We start from the raw sequence: 20496 nt of genomic DNA on the forward strand, positions 1-20496 counted from the left end.
TTGCAGCCAGCAAAGTATCTGGGGGCCTGCACTACCAATGGTAATGGACATCTATTTTGGCTTGTCTAAGGATTTGTTTGTAAATGAATTGTGTGACTGTTAATGGTGCAGGAACAAGTCTAAAGCGGTTAGTATCCACCAAGTATTAATTGTTGCTAGCCAGGGAGTCGTTCATGAGTTATTCTGTAGTTCTCTTCTTGCCGTTTATAGTGCAGACAAGAATCTCACAGTTCAGCCTCCGTAACAAAGTTGATGGGATCCTTGTGTTCCTGGCTCTCTGCATCGCAGTGACCCAGGTAGTGTTCCAGAGTGCATTGCTCCTAGTGCTGCTGCTGCCGCTCTGAGCAGTCCATCCTTTTCGGAAATATTTTGGAAGCATGTGCCGGATATTTTCAGCTCATGCAAACACATGCTTGCTTAAATAGTTTGGTAAATGTGAAAAAGCAGACAGTTATTAGAAAATTGTTTGTGCTAATTGAGCACAACTAAAGTTTACTTGCTATAACTCTGTCCTGCTGTTATGCCTTTCCTCTAACAAGCAGCTGAGCAGTAAGACTGGGTAAAGGTAAGTTAGCTTGTTGAAATTGTACTTCAGATTTCTTTAGGCTGAGATATTCTAATTGGTTTTAGCAAGGACATGAGACAGCTTCTCCCATAGAGACAAAGAGGAACTAAGTGAAGATGATCCAGCAGTGAAACCAGCACATACAGGATACTAAGAAGGGTGTCACTGGCTTTGCATCTCAGGTACTTCAGAATCCCTGCTATGCTGATATTGGCTGTAGTCTCTGATGCTCCACAAATAAGGTTGTCAGTATCTTTTATCATTACACATGTGCCCAGCTGCAAAGCATCCCCATGGATTGTCATGGATGCTATCAGAACAACTGACTCATTCCAAAGCTTCTATTCCACATTGGGCCCTTGCAAACTTTCTAAGTTACAGGGCCAGGGTGTTTGCTTCTGAGAGGGAGAACTGTTGAAATTCTTTAGGGAGATGAGAAACTCTGTTATATCTTTGGAAAGTTGTTTTTTTTTTTTTCAAAAGTGTTTGTGCCGTTGAAAATTAAAACTAAGCAGCCAATTGATGTATTTCTGAAATCTGAGGTCTTCAAGGACAAAGCTACAGTGTACCATTTTCCATCAGCAAAGGTCAAGTAGCAAGAGTGGTATTATGTATCAGTAAGATACATAATATGAAACCGCTTTTTCAGTCAGCTGTGCAAATAACCATGTTTTAATCAATACGTCTATTCTGCAGCTTAAATATAAGGTCCCCCATGGAGATATTGGAATACCAGTGAAATTGCAATGTCAGCAAAAACTCTGCAGAGAACGTATTTTTTTTATTCTTTATGAGTGTAGAATGGTGTGCCATCCTGAAATATGAGTTGCTGCCTCTAACAAAAGATTTTCTCACAGTGAAACTGTGTTTTCTCAGTAATTGCCACAGGAAAAGCAATTCCAGCATTAAGCAGAGCACTGGGCAAAGGGCTTGCAGAGAGAAGTCTTGGCACTTGGAATACAGCCACCTTGATACACAACCAGAGAGCAAAAATCAAATTATTGAATGGCTTAATAGAGACATGGTCTTGTTTGGGTGTGCATGGTCCAAGCATATGTTTGCTATCTTCTCTTCTTCCCCCTCTAGACCCCACAGCAGACATACGGGTGACTTTTCTATTTGCTCTTTAGACCTTCAGAGCAATTATTATTATGTCAGAGTAATTTTCCTATAAAGAATGTAGGTGCAGCTGCAAAGCAGCTCCATATGGGTGGCATCTAAACCATAATTTGGTTCATTTAAAGACATTTAAAATGTTCTTTTAAATATCTGGTTTACTGAACATAAATGCAAGATCATTACTAGCCCTGTTTTCCAGAGCTTTATGCAAATAGATATAAATATGTCTAGTGGTGGGACTTCTGATTTCTTCCTTTGATTTAACAGACCTTCCCATTAAGAAATTTTGGTCCAGCACTGAGCATAAATTGAGTTAGTACTCCTCCTGTCCCATCCCAAATAGCTATCCTCCCGCTTTTCAGTTGCTTAGATTGCAGTAGCTGCTCTAGCTAGATTCACCCCAGGTTGACAGAACTGTAGAATCAGTTCTCTCCGAGGGAGACCCCAGGTGGTATTGATCTCCGCTTGCAGGACAAGCGCCAGCTGTTCAGACAGTTGGTCTCAGGCTGTCCTGTGCTGCCTTGGGCAGGCACTGGTTTGGCACCAGTGGGGTATCTCATAAGGTTCTTGGAGGAACATAAGTCTCCTGATGCAGAAATGCTTGGCAGTGGAATGCAAATTAAATGCTGTGTTTTTAAATTTTTTTTTTTAAGATTTGTATACTAGCAGGTAGTCGTGGATCACTATGCTACAGTGGCATAATTTGTCTGTTTCTCCACAGTTTGCCCAAGGCTAAATATTGAAATAAATTTTTTTAGTGCTTCTCCATAAATTTATTTTTAGGAACCTAAGGCCATCTGGCACTTTATCATTTTGGAGACTGATAGTTAACTCATTTCCAGCTGCTTGAGCCCCTTTGATGTTGAGTGCATAATTCAGTCCACTTCCTTTACAAATTTCATTTGCTGGCCCTATGAGTAGATTAGACAGACATTTTATAAAGTCAGGTACAAAGACAAAATAGATGTCATGATCTGTTAAATGTCAAAATAAAGGCACATTATCTCTTAGCTAATTAAATCTTAAACAGCTTGGGAAGATTTTATGCATTCTATTTTGTTGCTGGTTGTCAGAATTCTTTTTATATCTCATCTGTTGAATACTGTCCTGTTAAGGTATATTGCTTTATTATGTTACCTCACTTTGTATTTCATCATAGCCAGCTGAATTTACCTCACGGTGTACGGATTTCATCAGATTCCTAGTGTTCCTAAAAGCGTTCATTAGGATTGACTGTGCAACACTTCAGTGACGCGAATGGTATTAACTCTGCTTCAGCATGTGGCTTCAAAATGAGCTACTGTTGTAGCTTGTCTGCATCCCACCAAGTGCCGAAAAACATCTTTTACGTAATCATAGAATCATAGAACGTCCTCAGCTGGAAGGAACCCACAAGGATCATCGAATCCAATCTCTCTGGTGGTATCAGAAAGCAAAAAACCTGAGAAGCATCTGCAAAAACCATTAAAATATCAGGGCTGTTAACAGACAACAGGGCAGGTTTTGTCACCTTCCTTGCACCTTCTCATCGCACATTTTCATACACTTGTAACAAAATGAAAACAAACAAACTATACAGCAGGTAGTGGTTGAAATAATAAAAGGGATGCTCTACAATAAACATAGCAGTGAACGAAAGTTTTGTATTCCAGGTTGAGATATAATACCATTTTTTCCCTTTCAGTGTGCAGAAACTGAGTGAATTCCTGTCAAGTGAAGAAATTGGAGAAGAGCATGATAAATCTTCAGAGCTAATAAGTACAGATAATCACAGCAAATACCAGGCAGTGGTGAGTAATTATGTTTAATTGCAGGTGAAGTGGCTGGAGTAATTTGAACCCAGAATAATTTTTTTTACTTTTTCATTTCCTACTGATTATTTTTTGCAATTACAAAAACTCTTTTTAATACCCTGAGCTGTATAGGCCATAACATGGTTGCTTGTGTTTAGGACATTTTGCCAGTACAGCCACCAATGACTGCATATTTGTGTCTTTCTGATTTTGCACAGCCGCTCAAGGTTGTCAACCGCAAGAGGCCTGCCAGGGACGACTGGAACAATTACAGCTCTCACATGAGAAGACCCATTAACATCACAGAACCAGATGATTTTTGTGTAAAGGTGATATGAAGGTCACTCTAATAACACTGTTACTGTAGCTCACTAATTGTCACTTTTGTGTTCTGATGGCAGCTTCAAATTCGAGAACCAGCACTTGATGTGAACTGTCAGACGCTCGTGCTCATGTTAGAGATTAACCTTCACATTTGTTTTCTGTCTTCCATTTTAATAACTGACTACTGATTTCTGTGTTGTGATTAACTGTGTATATCCCTCTAGATTTCACTCAGCAATTTTCCATTTGAAGTGTTTAAGTCATTAGCCCTGCTCTCATGACAAAAATATCCGACTTAGAATGTAGAACAGCCCAGGTTGGAAGGGAACTCGAAAGATCATCTGGTCCGACCTTTTACGTATGCCAGACTTCTTCTTCCATTTCCAATGCCTGTACAGAAAAACTATGTGAACAAAACCAAGAAGAATTTGGTTTAGACATTTTTAAAATAATTTTGTCACTGGTCTTCCTCTTTTAGAATTCCTAGTAGCCTTTCAAGATGAAGTTAAATACTAATTCCCAAAGACCTAAATTCTTTGAAGAAAAATTACCCACACCACTTTGAAGACTGATAATCTTAATTTGGAAGAAGTAATAAAAATTGTGATGGTTGTTATAGTGATGACACTGTTTATTTAGCAAGGCTGCTATTACATTTGCATTTCCAACATGAAAGAATGAATAATTCAGTTTTGTGGGACTAAGTAGGACAACTGGTAGTGCTTTTATGTTGTTTTTTTTTTTAGAGGCTGTCATCTGACGTGCTGCTTTGGTGCAGGATCCTTCTTGAATAGACTTCCAGGAAAATAAGAGCAATATTTGAGAGAGGGTTTTGATGAGGGTGTTGGATCAAAGGACACCCTGGGGCGACAACAAAGGAGTCTGTCACACAGGAGGGGACAGAGCAGTAACCACTCTAAGGACAGTGTTTATAATGAGCAGAAACCCAGGACCAGCTGTAATCCGTGGCTCCATCTGCTGACATTGTCTCTGGTGGCACCTGGGTCAGGGAATTTCTGCTGTTTCTAAGTTCTGTCTGTCTGTAGCTGTTGCCCGTAGAGGGGCATTTTCTGAGAGAGGATCTTCTGGCTGCCTTCAGTAATCTGGAGAGAGGAACACTGCACTTTCTTTTGCTCCTTTTTTCAGGTTGTTTCCCAAGATAACAGTATCACTGTTTTTCTCCAAGGCAGGAGAAAATTGTCCCATTCCACTCAGATCAAGGAATGTGGTACCTTGTGTTCCTGAAAGGCTTTGAAGGGTTCAGTGCCTCTGTAAAAAAGAGAGAAGAGGGTCCTGTATAAATACAGGCCTTTTAAAATTGTTTCCTGTTTCCAATTTTTCACAGTATCCATGAAAATCTCCTCTGTTTAAAGGCCTGAACAGTCTTTGTTTCTTGTTTTTTGTCTTTTTCAATGAAAAGATTTCTGTATCTAGCAAAGTGTAGGTTACCTGAGAATTCCATCAGAAATAAAAAGGAAAATACTGTAATAGGCAGCAACATCTAATTTCTGTGGAAAGTTCTGCAAATCTGCTTGTAATTTGGACCATGTAATTATTGTATATGCTGCAGTGTGTCTAGAGTGACATTCAGTGCTCTGCAGAGAGCAAACCATGACCTTGCCTATAATTTAATGGTATCATAATAATTTCACTTACTTAATGTGCCCATCTTACACATAACAAAACTAAAGAAACCCTAGATAGCAAACTTTTCCTCAGGAATTTTTAATCATTTTTTATTTGTCATGCTTATTTGAGTTCAGAGATTTGTGCACATCAGAATACAGGCCTTTAGAAAATCAGTCACTTAAAGATCTGTCTCCTGCTTTGAGCAAAGGCTAATTCTGTTCCTGTGCTCAGTGTGATGAAGGCAGGCGTGATGTCTCTGATGTTGAAAAAAAGAAGTCAGCTCTAAAGCTGGTTTTCTGTTTCTTGTTTCTCTCCATCTTCGCATAGATCACAAATGGATTTTTCACTTGGACACCCGAAGGTCCTCCAGCATTGTCCAACATTGATATCCGAATCCCTCAAGGTACAAAATGACATCAAATGTACAGAATAGATACTTTTCTGTGATTATGTGGTTAATCGGAAGTTTATTTATGTCTTCTTCTCCTACAGGTCAGTTAACAATGATTGTAGGACAGGTTGGCTGCGGTAAGTCATCTCTCTTGCTAGCCATACTTGGTGAGATGCAGAAGATCTCTGGGAACATATTCTGGAGCAGGTAGTGCTATTTAAAAATTCAAGCTTGAGTTGAGTAGTGATACAGAAAAATGCCAAAATCTATCCTGGGAACCTTTTCGTGGTGTTAGAGATTTTGTTAGATATACAGTCCAGACAAAAACCTTATGCTAACCGTAGGGTAGCACATCAGGAAGAACCCCCCAGCCAGGGTCAAACAAGCTATCTGTTCCATTAATTGGAATATATAACCATACTTGTGCATTCTGCACTCCAGCAACATAACCTGAGTGAAATTGTAACTAATTTGGGATCAGAATTAATTAGCTGAAGTGTTGTGCTGCTGCAGAACAGCATTTGCACTTTCAGGCCTGAGCACCGGTCTTTGAATGAAACTATAAAGAGGTGCCAGCTCACCAGGAGTGATCCCTGGATCATTCTTTTAGATATGTGCTCCATCCCAGCACTGGTCTAGTGCCTGAGAAATTGAAGAGATTTTTACAAGTGGCAGTGACCTCAGGGTACTCCCCCAGAGCATCCTGCCTGTTTTGACAAGAGGGAGATAGCTGTGTCCTTCCCACCTTTCCCCAGGTGACGCAGCAGTTGCACTGTGACAGCCAGATATGGTCTATACTTGTGTTTAACTTTCGTACTGGCCGTGAAGGGAGGAAAAAAAATGCTTCTGAACTCCAGCAGCTGTACTGTTAAGACTTGGTCTCTTCACCCTCAAACTAAGTGACAGAAGGTATCATATACTGTAACTCCTGTACATGGTTTGTGGTAAATTACTGCCATCTCTAGTATACTGTCTGATCAGTAAGTGTGAACAGTTTTGGCCTGTTTATTTTACACTACTAGACTTCCTAGCCATACAGACTGTGCTGTCCCTTTTGGGATACAATTATTTGTAGGTAAAGGTTGACAAGTTACAGAAGAACCTAGAGAAGCAATTAATTTATTTCAAGTGATTTGGAATGAAGGAACAACAGTGCAACTGTGTGCCAAGACCACACACTCTGATGGACAGAGAGTCATTGTTACCCAGTGGGTTCTGCACTGATTTTGTTAAACAATTCTCGCAAATTCTTTGAGTATTTGTAGAGAGAGATTATTTATATCTAGCCTTCATGTGTAAGCCAGTCATACTACTCAGAATTGCACGTGCTTTAATAGTAATAGTACAAGGAAGGAAGGTTCCCTATTTTATAGGTAGGGAAAATGAAACACAGGAAGGTGACCCTTTCAGCTGGTGCAGGAGACAAGAACAGAAGCCAAAGTTCCAGACTGTGGTGGTCTATCCATTAAAACACATTTCCCTAAGCAGATGGTCAGACCGTGGTGAGGAACCACACACAGTCCATGCAGCCTTATTAGGTGAACTAATTTTATTTCAGCAACACTGTAATTTTTTACAGATGACATAACATGATTAAGAAGTGTAATTTGAATGTCTGATGCTAAACTAAAGCAGATGACACAATGGTTCTGATCAGACTGTGTTTTTAAATAGCACATGTTTAGAAGTATGTACTTCACTACAGTGTAAAGGTCAGAACTGGTTTTCATGTCTTCTATATGTGCCAAAGTATCACAAGGTAAAATTCAGTTTTTATCACGTTTGCTTTGCTATCTGTCAGATATGTATAAAGGGGCTTGTGGCAGAAACAATCCTAGCACTGTAAGTGCTGGCTGCGCTGGGACAGATTATGTTTTGTCTCATCTTTCAGAGCTGCTGCTGTGTCCTCTGGTCTATTCAGGATGATGGATGTGGTCAGTGTAGGCTGCACACCTGTGCTGTAAAGCTATCTGATCAAAGCTCCCTTAATTTGATAAGAAAGTACTAATGCCTGACCAGGTACATGCAACATTATCCCAAGTTCAAGGAGAGTAATCTTATCAAGTAATCAATAGAGCTCTTAGTCTTGGCTCAGGGGATTAAATGCATCACCAAAATCAGTAAGATCCTTGTTACAGTTCTTTGGGATGAAACGAATGGTTGGCTTCAGTCATTCACATTATGGAATAGTCCTGAATGATTTCATTCCAAATTTCCTTCCCCTTCCCTTCCTCCAAGGTCACAGCTATGAAGATGGGAGGATACATCCTGCTGACATGTCACTCAGTGCTCAGGAAATCTGGATTCTATTCCTGGCCTTTCCCTTGGTCTAATGGATAACCTTGCACAAGTCGTTTCCCTCCTCTGTGCCTCCATGCTCTATTGATAAAACCAGATTAACTTTTTATCACCTTTATTTGTTTCCTATAAAAATTATTTGTTTCAAAACCTTAAAAATAAATACAGTTTATTCCTGGGCTAGGAAGCATCTTATCAGAAGTGAGCACTGGCTCATTTGTGATTTTATTTTGTTGTTTGTATTACAGTGTGTGTCTGGAAGATCCAGCTCAGATTACTGCCCCTTGTTGAAAGCAGGCTGAGAGCATCTCAGCATAAATATTTTATAATATGGTTAGAGATTAACAAAAATAGAGAAATCATTATTTGCATTCTGAACAGATGGTAAATAGTATTGATTTGACTGGTTATTGAGTAAATAATTATAGTATATGCCATGCTAATTTCTCCTGGGTGGTATCTCACTTGAAATAGACCCGGTTCTGGTCCACAGAGCAGTTTATAGTGTAGGTCTTTTTGGAGTAAATTGGAGTAAATTGACCTAAATGAGAAATAGTTTGCCTAGACAAAATTATGTCATTTGTTCTAAACAGGACATACATAGTCCCATGTGAATGTAGACTCCTTATAATTTGAAGAAAGTGCTAGATTTGTTAAGGCTGTTAACAGTAGGTTTTCTTCTATTTAATGTGGACTTGACTGTTTTCATCAAATGACAGTATTTTTAAAGTTATTTCAATGCCTAAAAATTACATCAGTTTTCACAAATGTGTTTACTGGAGTTTTCAGAAACATCCAGATACTTTATTTTAAGTTGGAAACAGCGATTTGAAGACTTGAAAATCTCAGTGCCATATATTTGCATCTTTAGACATGCATATACCTAGAAAAATTGGATCCAGGCTTCATTATCAAACATACATTATTTTGATATTTCAACACTGGTAGAAGATAAATGCATCCTTAATTTCCAAGAGTATGTAGGAAAAAGGGGAAAGGAGAGATAAAGCAAAGTCAGAGTGGAAAAAAGTGGGTTGAAACAGCTGAACTACAACTGCACATGGAGAATTAATTTTTCCAGGTACGGTACAGAAACACATATCAGGGAATTTATCTACCATTACTTGAATATGAAAATTGTGGCACCTGTGGCTGTGTAGCGAAAGAACATGGTTAACAGAGGTAGTCAGGATGTTGCTGTGCGCTGCTGCACCTCGTGCTCCCCTCGGAGAATCATTCGTGCCCTGTGAGCATGGTGCTTTGCCCTGGTGTCTGAGTGGAAACCGCAGCAAAGCTGCACAGCTGCAGTAAGCACAGGAAATTGTGCTGGCCTCCAGGGGCCCCGCTGTTCTTTGCTTCTTCGGGTACATTGATGGAGTATCAATATATGATCTGCACAGTTTTCTGCTCATCTCACAGGCTGGTGTAGAAGAGCACCATGGAGAGGATGTCGCTGTCATGCACAAATGCTACATGTCACATGTTACCAGGTGTTCCCTGGTAGAATGGGTGCCTGGTTTTCTTTGGGGTGCTCCACAAAGCAGGAACTTACGGTTTTTGTTCAGGGTCCTTGTGCAGTGCATGGAAGGGCTGGAAAAGATATTTCCTATTTCAGCCCCTTGATAGTTTCTGTAAATAACCTGTTGCTAGTTAATGATATGCAACAGGTTAATGGGTTTTTAGAGAAGGTGCCACCGAGTTTACGTGGTCACTAAAGAGCAGTGGAGTGTAACTGCAGAAAAGCTTTGTTCAGTGCACTGGCCTTTGGCATAAAGGTACTAGTGTCTGGCTGACTCTCTCAGATTCTGCTGTAAATTGAGTTTATGTATGGCCATTGCTTACTATGCATTAACTTTTTGGAAGTGTCTCAAACCAACCTTTTAAACTCCAGGTATATTTTTCTTTCCTGGATATTTATAAGCAAGTGATGTGAACATAAAGTTAATAAGACCGTTCTTTTTAAACCATGGAAAACTTTGTTTTTCCTCGATTTTGGTGATACCACTCGACATAAAGTTTTTTCATTTTTTTCCAATGGAACTGAATTTAGCATCAGTAATAAGTATGGCCAGTCATGCTGTAAAACAGCTCTGTCTGCGAACACAGGGGTACACATTCAAAAACAGCGAAAACAAAACCTGTCTGTCCCTCAGACCTGCCCACACTTACTTACAGAGACACATCCCCCCAAGGATAGGGCTGGTACAGAAGGCAGCATGTTGCAAATCAACTGAAGGTGAAATTTAGGGTTCGAACTAACCTGTTATATGCTGCAGAGGTACAGTTACTGCTGTGGAAAGATACAGTATCACAATTTATCAGTTTGTTTTCCCTGAAAATGCCCCTTTTTTAACAGAACTGTGTTCTTGTCACACTGGGAATTCTCGGTTCTGTTAGCTCCTCCAGGACAGAGTGAAGGTGATTTTATTTGTTGAGTGAAATTAAATATTTATAAGGAAAAAAACCTGCCACCAAATTTTTTTTTTGACGGCTAAAATCAAGTCAGTTTGTGTTGAAGGAACAGATGCTGCACTGCAGCTCTGTGATAAATACTGTTTGCAGTATGTGCACTAAGAGGAATTTAATAGTTTTTCTTTCTGGGGCAGATTGCCTGTGCTCACTTAAGTAAACAGTCTTTGCTTTCTATTTGTGATGCAGCTGTACTTCTGACAGTGAGACGGGGGAAGATGTCAGGTATGCTATTGTATGCTCTTAATGCTCTTCCTACTAAAGCGATTGCGATACAAAGAACCAAAGGTCTCTAAAATCCATGCTTAAGATTTCCGTGGTCAGAATTCTGAAAATCAGTGACACTTTCACAGTATTAATTAGCTTAGGATACAGTTTTTGAAACCACATATGTGGCTCATGAAAATAAGAGCTGGATTTCCGTTGTGAAAACTTTGCTGCTTGGTGATTTTGAAAATTGTATCCAAACTTTCCTGTATGCTTTTGAAAATTTTTGTCTTAAAGTCTGTACTGGGTTATTCCCTAAAGCTACGCTTGAAAAAATAGCATTAAGCATTGCTTTAAAGGTTCCACTTACTAAAGCAAAGTCTCCCCATTACCCTTCTCCTTTTTCTGCATCCCAAGTTTATGTTAAACACACAGCATTTATATTCACACCTAGCATTCTTTAGGCACACACAAACTGAGACATATAGTAGATCTGTTGGCAAGAGATCCTTGCATGGAAATTATTTTTACCTGATTAATATAGCTCAGTTTGGATTTGGGGAATATCTACCAAATCAACTGAGCGCAAAGCTTTCCAATGTGGTGGTTGTTTTAGTGTGGCACACAAACCTCCAGAATGGTAAATCTTGTAAAAGTGACAATCCTATCCCTGCTAAGTAAGTGAGAACTTTGTTACTGAAATCACCAGAGGAAAAAATGTCATATGATGTCCCTTTTCTTGATATATGCTAAACTGTGTGTCTGGTACTGACCGGAATATTTTCTTGGTTCTGAGATGCACCAACTGTTCTGCTGCCTTTTCTTTAGATTTATCAGTCTCTTCTCTCTCATTTACCTTATATTTCAGACTTGTTACCTGGTTGTCAGACTGAGTCCTGCAAAACTTCTGTATAGTATAAGAGGGAGTTTCATGTATCTAACAACTAAGCCTCTTGGTGAAGGATACTTGGAGATCTGACAGTTCTTTCTGTATAAGAGAGACTGCAATTTCTGGGCCAAGTTAAAGTGAAGCCATTTGAACCCGTTGAAATACATGTGAAATATGAGCAGAATTAGACATTCATATGTTTGAAACTGTTATGTGGATGGACAGTGAACAGTGAGATAACATGTACAACAGTATGGCAAGCATATTAAAAAGTAGGAAAGAATGCTAGACTGTATGAAAAAATTACCTACATTATCATAAGTTCTGGGAAACCTAATTATGTTGAGTGCTTTAGGAATATATCTGGAGGTTTTGTTGCACTAGCATCCTGTAGAACATTTTTAATGTTCTCAGAATTGAGAGTATTTTGAGTCAAAGTCATGTGAGGTCTTGAGCATTTGCTCATAGGTGTTGAATACTTCCTACAAGGTTGTTTAGCTCTTCTCAAAACTGAAGCTTTAACTGTATCTTTTTTAGGTCACTATAATGGAGTACAGAATTTTAGCATACTTAAGAGAGTTTTATTTTTGTTAGCCAGTCATTTTGTTGTATTTTTAATTATAGCATAGTGATATTACTTTAAGATATTACTTGCATTGTCTAAAACAATTTTTCTTTTTCTAAAAAAAACCCTTGTGTTTGTTTTCTGCAGCCCAGAGAAAGAATCTCCTGTTGACACGGAATTCAGGTACAACACTTTAAAAACTTATGGGAACCTCCAGAGGTCACTTCCAACCTCACTGATTTTGTGCCGCTATGAATATTCTTTAGGGGTGTCTGCACTTTAAGAGCTGCTTCTCCCTAGAAGGCAAATGGGTTGTTTCTGTATGTAGCTACTGCAAGATTCAGAAGTAAAAGTGATCCCTGTAGTTTCCTAACAGCAAAAACAATATGCTCCTGAGTACTACTCACAACTGGCCATGTCAGAATGTCCTATTACCTACCTGACATCAGTCTGAAAATAATGGAAGCACACTTTTTTTGTTGTTCATGCAGTAGTATTATAGGACCGGACAGTGCACATTTCTCTCGTGTCTGAAGAAGATTTGATTTTGAATTGTTGAATGACATTAAAAATTAAATAATTTTGCAAAATAATCAAGATAAAACTGTAGTCAGCAATCCAAAACACACAGGAAAGGCTTTGTCATCATTATAATAATAACTCCACCATATTTAATGCATTTTCTTTTAAAAATCACCAACATTTCAGACTTGGTAGGCTTATTAAGGCACTAAGAGTCATATATATGAATATGAAGGTAGAGTTAGATTAATAACTTCAAACAGACAGTCTCGACAATGTCAGCTTTGTCTGCTGAGCCATTTGTTTGCATTCAGGCTTTTAAGTGTAAAACCTTAGGTAGGTTCAAGGCTTTCAGAGAAAGTGTTGCACACTGTTTCAGAATACTCTTTTCCCTGGATTTTTGGCCACATGTTTCTCTCAGTTTCAGTGAAAGTCTTGTTTGACTGCCTCTTTATTATAAGAAGCACTGTAGACATGCCATAGATTTCTCATATGATCAAGCACTTGAAAGCTTTTTGCTATGTCAAAATATGATCTACATGTCACCCTAGTGTCCATTTGCAATTAAAATTAATTTAAGATGGGTTTTCTAAATTCTAAATCTGTAATGAATTTTGGCAAGCTCGTTGCTTGTTGCCAAGTTCCTTGCAGTGATTAATTCTCACCAATGGCCAAAAAACAGAAGGTAAGCAAATGTAAATGGTGTTCCTAGGCATTGTGCTCCTTCTCAGCAAGGAGTGCTGAGAAGTCCTACCGGCAGTGCCTGTATCTTCACTGAAGAAAAGAACAGTTTTTACAAAGGTTGTAAAAACGTTTTCCTCAAAACTTTGCTACTATGTTTAAAAAAATAAATTAGAAGTAACTTTTCTATTATATTGAGGATTAAGAGCAGCAAAGGCACAGTTTCAAGCAATGAAAAGAAGGGAATACATGTTCATCTTGGAATGTTCAGAGCAATTTTTTCTTAATCATCAGGAAGAGAATTTCATACTAGTTGAAAAGTACCTCCCTCTTGAAGCAGAACTGAACGGTCTTTGAATTAGATTTTGGGACTGTGGACTGGACTCCTTAGGGGATGTTTTTCTGTCTTTTTTTCCTAAATTTTTTTCTTGTTTCTGTTTCATTTTCCAATAAAGAGAATTCATAAAACATAATTAAATTTTAATGAGCCATCAGATATTTGAATTTGGAAGCTTGTTAGCAGGGTAGTATCACTGTGTTCTTTCAGGTCATCAAAAAAAATTGGATCCTATAATGACTTCTAAGCAAGCTTGGTGAAAGCCTGAAAAAAAAAAACTAAGCAGGGCAAGTGACCTTAACTCCTGACAAGAAAAAAGACAGAGTTTCTGGTGCATTTTGGCATCTCATGGTTTGAATTGCATTCAGGTCCAACTAGAAAGAGGCTGCTGCAATGGCTGTGTGCAGACGAAGGCTACGCTTGGGTGAGAGGTCCTGTCTTTTTATTAGGTTAGCTGATAGAAATGGAAAGAAAACAGATAGGCTTTTAGGCGCATGATCCTGCTTTCGGCCCGTTTCTGGAGAAACAGTGATATCCCAATGAGTTTTCCAACAGTATCAGTTGCTCTAATAAAAATTGTTGCCTTTCTCCCAGCTCTGCCTTGCTGAGGTCCTTAGTGCACAACAGCCACAAAAGTACCACTACTTCACTAGCAGGCATATACTTTTATTTTTAAATAGTAAAAATAATAATCCCTATGACATAAAATATACATGGTGAGATCCTCTTGACCATACCCTTCTGATGATATGTTATGGGGGCAATTCCACAGGGGGAAATTTAGCAATTATTTCTGTCTGTGTTCTCTTTTCTTGTCTTTATAGACATAAAAAGATTTTGCCCGTGGCTACCCATTTACTTCATGACTCAAGTTTGCATCTTAGAACGGGAAAAATAAATGTGGTTGCAGGGTTGAAAAATTGCCTTTGTGCATATGTTGAGTTGTTACTTTTTTTCAAACACCTTAAAAATGTATTTTTAGAATGTCCCTCCTGAAATGTGTTGCCTAACTAGTGATATGCTACAATTTTTGTTGGTCTATCCAAACAGCGCTGGGATTCAGTCTTTGATAAATTTCTTTCTGCTATCTGCACTCCTCAAGAGGCAGCTTGACTGAGATACCTTCTCCAAAACCCACCTCACAGCAGAAAAATAGGGAACAAACTGAAATTCAGTTAGGTGAACAATTACAATATTCTGTTGGAAATTTAACATCTTATGTATTTCCTTGATGGGAGAGCTCTTGATTGTCCTAAAGGACAAAAATGAAAGAGCATTTTTGAAGACTTATTACCAGTTTCTTCCTTTACAAGAAAATTATTTCCAAAAATGCCTACTGCACTGGTAAGCTGGGAATTCTGTTTGTTTGTTTGTTTTTTCCAGGAAAAGAGGATCAGTAGCATATGCATCACAGAAGCCTTGGTTGCTCAATGCCACAGTGGAAGAGAATATCACATTTGAAAGCCCTTTCAACAAACAGAGGTAACGGGTTTCAGTACTGTTACATGCTATACTCCCCTTTTTGCTAAATAATCAAGTTGCATAGAGTCATAGAATTGTTTTTGTTGGTAAAGACCTTTAAGATCATTGAGTCCAACCGTTAACCTAATACTGCCAAGACCACTTCTAAACCATGTCCCTAAGAACCTCATCTACACATCTTCTAAACATCTCCAGGGATAGTGACTCCACCACTTCCCTGGGCAGCCTGTTCCAATGCCTGACAACCATTTCTCGGAGGAAAATTTTTCCTAATTCTGATTTTAACTTTTCCTGGTGCATCTTGAGGCCGTTTCCTCTTGTCTTCTCACTTGTTACCTGGGAGGAGAGACCAACACCCTCCATGCTACAACCTCCTTTTGAGTAGTTACAGAGAGCGGTGAGGTCTCCACTGAGCGTCATTTCACGTATGTGGGTGCCCATCTCTGAACATGACAAAAGACCTTGAGTTCTACATGGTCCCCCTTTGACTATGTTTTTCCTGAAGTTCAGTCTCACTTGAACTTAAGTATTGAAGTGTTTTCATTTCTCAGGACCGTGTTTGTGCAGCATGGAGTCTTTTCTTCTTCTGCCTAATTGGCTAGTTCAACTGTGCTGGAAGTACATTAGCCATTTGGGAGTGGGAATGTTGTTTACTACAATTTCAGTGTTTGGCATATTGCAGTATATATGGGCTGCCTTTTTATTCAGTATAAATGCCCACCAAACATGTTTATTCAAAAGTTAATTGCTGATATTCCATCCCTCCTGCCCTTAAGAAGTGGTTGGCTATTTATTCACATCCTACACAGATTTTTTTTTTTTCCTCTATCACCCTTGGATATTGAAACAAGAAACAAAGGCCCTGGGCATGAAAAAAATTACATGCTAAACAATAACAATATGCCATGGAAGAAGCCGTGCTTGTTTTAACTATTAACTAGTTTTAATTGGCAAGCTGACCTAAGTTGCTTTCTCTTTGCTGAAATATTATTTGCCTGTGATTGAAACAGATCCCATTAGAACAATTAGTGGCTAACAAATATGTTTTCCACTGTGTGATTTTTCCAGCTGGTTAATTTTTGTTCCTCTGCAGGGTAGGAAATGTGCTTCTTTAGCAGTATCTGTGTGAGTTTTGTGTTACCTTTTTTGTTTCCGCAGGTACAAAGCAGTAATTGATGCTTGTTCCCTCCAGCCTGATATTGACATTCTCCCTCATGGAGACCAAACCCAGATCGGAGAGAGGGTCAGTAAACAGCTACAGGCTTCTATTTTTGTTTTAAGTACATGGAGGGGTTTTTTATTATTTTGTTGTGTTCTTAAAATCTTGCTGGTTATTTGGCAACAAAGGTAATCTTTTAGTTGAGTGTACGTTTGGGTCATTAGTCTGAAAGCACATTTCTCAGTAAACATGGGAACACTGTCATTTATGTGAGATGCAATAATTTAAATGTGCTGCTATCAGATTGTTTGACTAATTTTGTGGCTGCTATCTTAGATATCCTGACTTCACGGTGCATTTTTTTATTTCTTTAGGAGTAACATAAAAACAAATAATTTCTAGATTTTGAGAGGCCCTTCATTTAAAAAAGAGCAGGGGTTTTGTAAACAGCAAACTAAGCTTTATCACATCAGGGAAGATTAGGGAGTGAGAAGAAAAAAAAGAAATCACAAATTTGTAAACAATTTTCTCTGTTGTGTACTGGCACTGTCAGAAACAACCAAAACCACAATAAAACAAAAAAAAACAAATGAACCACGCCCCCAGATACATTTAAACATACATTTCCATGACTACTCTCCACAATGGCTGCCATGTTAATTTTACATAGATTAGTTCCTAACCCAATTCATTGAATAGCCAAACATTTTTTTGACAGGAAGAGGGAAGTGGAGGGGAAGGGTCTGGAGCATCTTTCTTATGAGGAGAGACTGAGGGAGCTGGGTCTGTTCAGCCTGGAGAAGAGAAGGGTGAGAGGGAATCTCATCAGTGCTTATGAATATCTCAATGGTGGGTGTCAAGAGGATGGGACCAGACTCTTTTCAGTGGTGCCCAATGACAGGATGAGGGGCAGTGGGCACAGACTGAAACACAGGACGTTCCATCTAAACATAAGGAGAAACTTCTTTACTTTGAGGGTGCCAGTGTCCTGGAACAGGCTGCCCAGAGAGGTTGCGGTGTTTCCTTCTCTGGACGCATTCCTGTGCGATCTATTCCAGATGCACCTGCTTTAGCAGGTGGGTTGGACTAGATGATCTCCAGAGGTTCCTTCCAACCCCAGCCAGTCTGTGAGAATGTGGAGTAACATCATTTGGCAGTGGCAACGGTTTGAGTGCTTAAGGGGTTTGTGAAATGGCAAGTGGATCACAGGAAAGACAAGTGTTAGTAACTTAGAGCAGGGTGGTAGTAGGACTAAGGGCTGAAACAAGTACAATAGCAAGCAGCTAGCATTCACCTCAGCATGGTCTGACCTCCCAGCTAGCAATCACTGACTACAGTACATAATGGACCTGTTATACTATGACAGCATGCAATAATAAAAATAAATAAAAAAAAACAGGAGACAGACAGACTCATAAGGGTAACTTCTGAGTAGGAGTCTGGTTTAGAGCGCCTGCAGAATATCTACGCCACCTACACCATTATGTCACCACAAACCATTAAACGTTTTCTGTCCCTCTGGTATGTATGGAGTACAGCTCCAGACAGAGTGCTCTGGGTTTTCTAACAACTTGTGTGCTGTGTCCCAGCTGAACTGCAGGCCCACGCTTTTGAAAAATTTCCCTGTGTTTCTCTGTCCAGAAAGTCTTCTGTGGATAATCCAATCAAAATATTAATATTCAGTTGATGTTTTTATAACTGTCTGATTGTTTTCCTCCTCCATATCTCCAGGGTATTAATCTGTCTGGAGGGCAGCGCCAACGCATCAGCGTGGCAAGAGCACTTTACCAGCAGACAAATGTTGTGTTCCTGGTGAGTATGTGCCATTATGTTTGTGCTGCAAACAGACACAATGAGATGCGAGCATTTAGAGTATTTCATGGGTAACACACAGAGAACACTGTGCTTCACTGAGCTACGCCACGTGTGCAGTATTTTATATCCCTTGTTAGCTGGCCTGCAGGTAAGAAGCATAGTCTCGGCTGTATTCATAAAATTCCTAAGCTGTCTCAGACCTAAAATTAATGATGTCCTGTGTCTGGGGTGTTTCCTTTCTTCAACAAAGTAAGCTGTCTTCCTACCCTGAACTGCTTGTTGTATATCCTGTCCCTTCTTCTACAAAAGTGCCATGGAAAAAGGAGTGAGAGCAGGCTCTAAAAACTTAGTAGGTGGGAAAACAGATGCATCCTACACACTGACTAGTAGTGACCTTGCTGGCTTTCCAGTTTAGGACTTCCTTCTTAAGCTCAGTTTTCAAGGAGCTTTGAATACAGCTGTTGTGACAGCCAGACATGAGTCACAAGGGATTAGAAAAGCTGTGCATGTTAGAGGTCATCCCTAAAAGTCTGGGAGGTTATTTAGACCTTTCCCCGAATTAGGCTGATCAGTGCACACTTGCTTCATGTGCAGGGCATTTCCAGGCATTGACCAGAGTGCAGGAGGGCAGAGAGCAGCTGGGCCAAGTGCTACAAATCAGCAAATCCAGTGTTGGGCTGTAACTTGGTTTTGTCACATTTGTCTTTTTGTGGAGGATGCTTGATAATCTCCTAATAGTAGCAGGTTCTCTTATAGTTTGATAATGTGAGAGTACCTACAAAGAAACCTTTTTCCAGTGATTAATCTTTCAAAAATAATCAGGAATCCTGTATGTTAGTATCTGCAAATACTCAGTTATTTTAAGGCTGATTTTGTAAACAAATGCTTATGAAACTTCTCTCTCATGAGTGTGCACCTTATATTCAGTAATATTTTGTATTCTGTAAACTTCTTCTGATCGTTACAGATATGAAAAAGGTCACGTGATAATTAATTACATATTTTATTCTTACATTTATTCAGCATGTTTTATTTGTCACATGTCAGACTAGTCCTGTAGCGTGAACTGATTTTTTCCAGTGTTTTGTAATCAGTGCATCATTATAATTATATATGATGAGTGTCGCCTTAGGGAAGAGCCTTGCCTGACTCCACAGTGCAGTGTCATGTTCTGTGAACTGGCATTTACAGTTTGCAGAAGCGCAGCATTGCATCCAAGGTGGCTGTGCACAAGCTCGGGGCTCAGAATGACGTTTAGCTCTGCGCCAGATCAGGGAAGTGCAGCAGTAAAGCTGACAACGTACGTCCTTGCTCAGTCAGCACAGCGCACACACGTTTTTGAGAATAAATTCTGCATCACAGTCTGAAGTTACTGTGTTTCAAAGGCACTTTTGAAATGATATGATGCTATGATTTATTAGAATTTCAGTGGTCGTATTTATCTTACTGCTGATCTCAGATGTTTTTGGTTTTGTAGATGCATGAAAGCAACAATACAGTCACAATATAAATTGTTGCAAAATTGAAGGCAATTTTCTAAAGCACTCACTTCTTTGTTTATACCTCTCTGTAACTAACTGGTAGCAATGTTGTCATTCAGAAAGCAGCATTGATTCAAATTCAACCCTACTTTATCAGCAAATATCTGGAGAAAAGAAAACACAATTTGATTTTTAAGAAATCCTGCTTTTAGTGTAATGTAATAGTATGAAACAAAAATACTAGGTAAATCTTACAGCCGGTATCACTAGTGCAAGAAGATACAATAGATTTGTAATTCCATATAGATAGGATTAGGTAAACAAGTTCCCCACAAGATGGTACAGGTTATCTTATGGCTAAATTAACTGCATATCATTCATTGATTCAGTAAGATAATCTACGTTGTAAATCAAGCATGTGAGCAGAGTCATCACACTGATCAATATTTCTCCTTCTGTGTTTCTTTGTTAATAGAGTTTTGATTTATGGATAGAAAAAAAAAGAATAACCAGAAGGCAGTTGTGTAGAAGAGAAATAAAAATGTGCTCTTTGTCACTATACCTGGAGCAGTTATGTAACATATGCCAGAGACATACATTGCTGCACTGTCTCGAGTCTGGCAGAAACAAGCTCCTGCAGTTCTGCAGGCTATGGAACACATCTGTTGAGAGAAGCCTTCCCAGAAAGCCTCCCAAAATCATAGCATTTACACAGCTGATATCACTGTATGTCTGAGTACTTGCTGCAAAGTAACAGGTCAAGGTTTGTT

The 20496-nt window shown here is 39.1% G+C and overlaps 1 protein-coding gene across 5 annotated transcripts in view; it reads left to right on the forward strand.

The window, feature by feature from the left end:
• ABCC8 (ATP binding cassette subfamily C member 8) overlaps positions 1–20496 on the forward strand; it is a 79619-nt gene that overhangs the window by 34787 nt on the left and 24336 nt on the right. For all 5 annotated transcript variants that reach the window (XR_010473268.1, XR_010473267.1, XM_065066101.1 and 2 more), the window contains 9 exons: positions 3369–3474; positions 3696–3806; positions 5758–5833; positions 5923–6028; positions 10778–10813; positions 12397–12432; positions 15173–15271; positions 16430–16514; positions 18162–18242. Coding sequence is in view for 3 of the 5 variants with exons in the window: in XM_065066101.1 (XP_064922173.1) it covers positions 3369–3474; positions 3696–3806; positions 5758–5833; positions 5923–6028; positions 10778–10813; positions 12397–12432; positions 15173–15271; positions 16430–16514; positions 18162–18242 (736 nt within the window). In the remaining 2 variants the exon portion in view is untranslated. The remainder of the gene's footprint in view (positions 1–3368; positions 3475–3695; positions 3807–5757; positions 5834–5922; positions 6029–10777; positions 10814–12396; positions 12433–15172; positions 15272–16429; positions 16515–18161; positions 18243–20496) is intronic.

The sequence above is a fragment of the Columba livia genome, chromosome 5 (assembly GCF_036013475.1).
Source record: "Columba livia isolate bColLiv1 breed racing homer chromosome 5, bColLiv1.pat.W.v2, whole genome shotgun sequence".
NCBI classification, from domain to species: Eukaryota; Metazoa; Chordata; class Aves; order Columbiformes; family Columbidae; genus Columba; species Columba livia.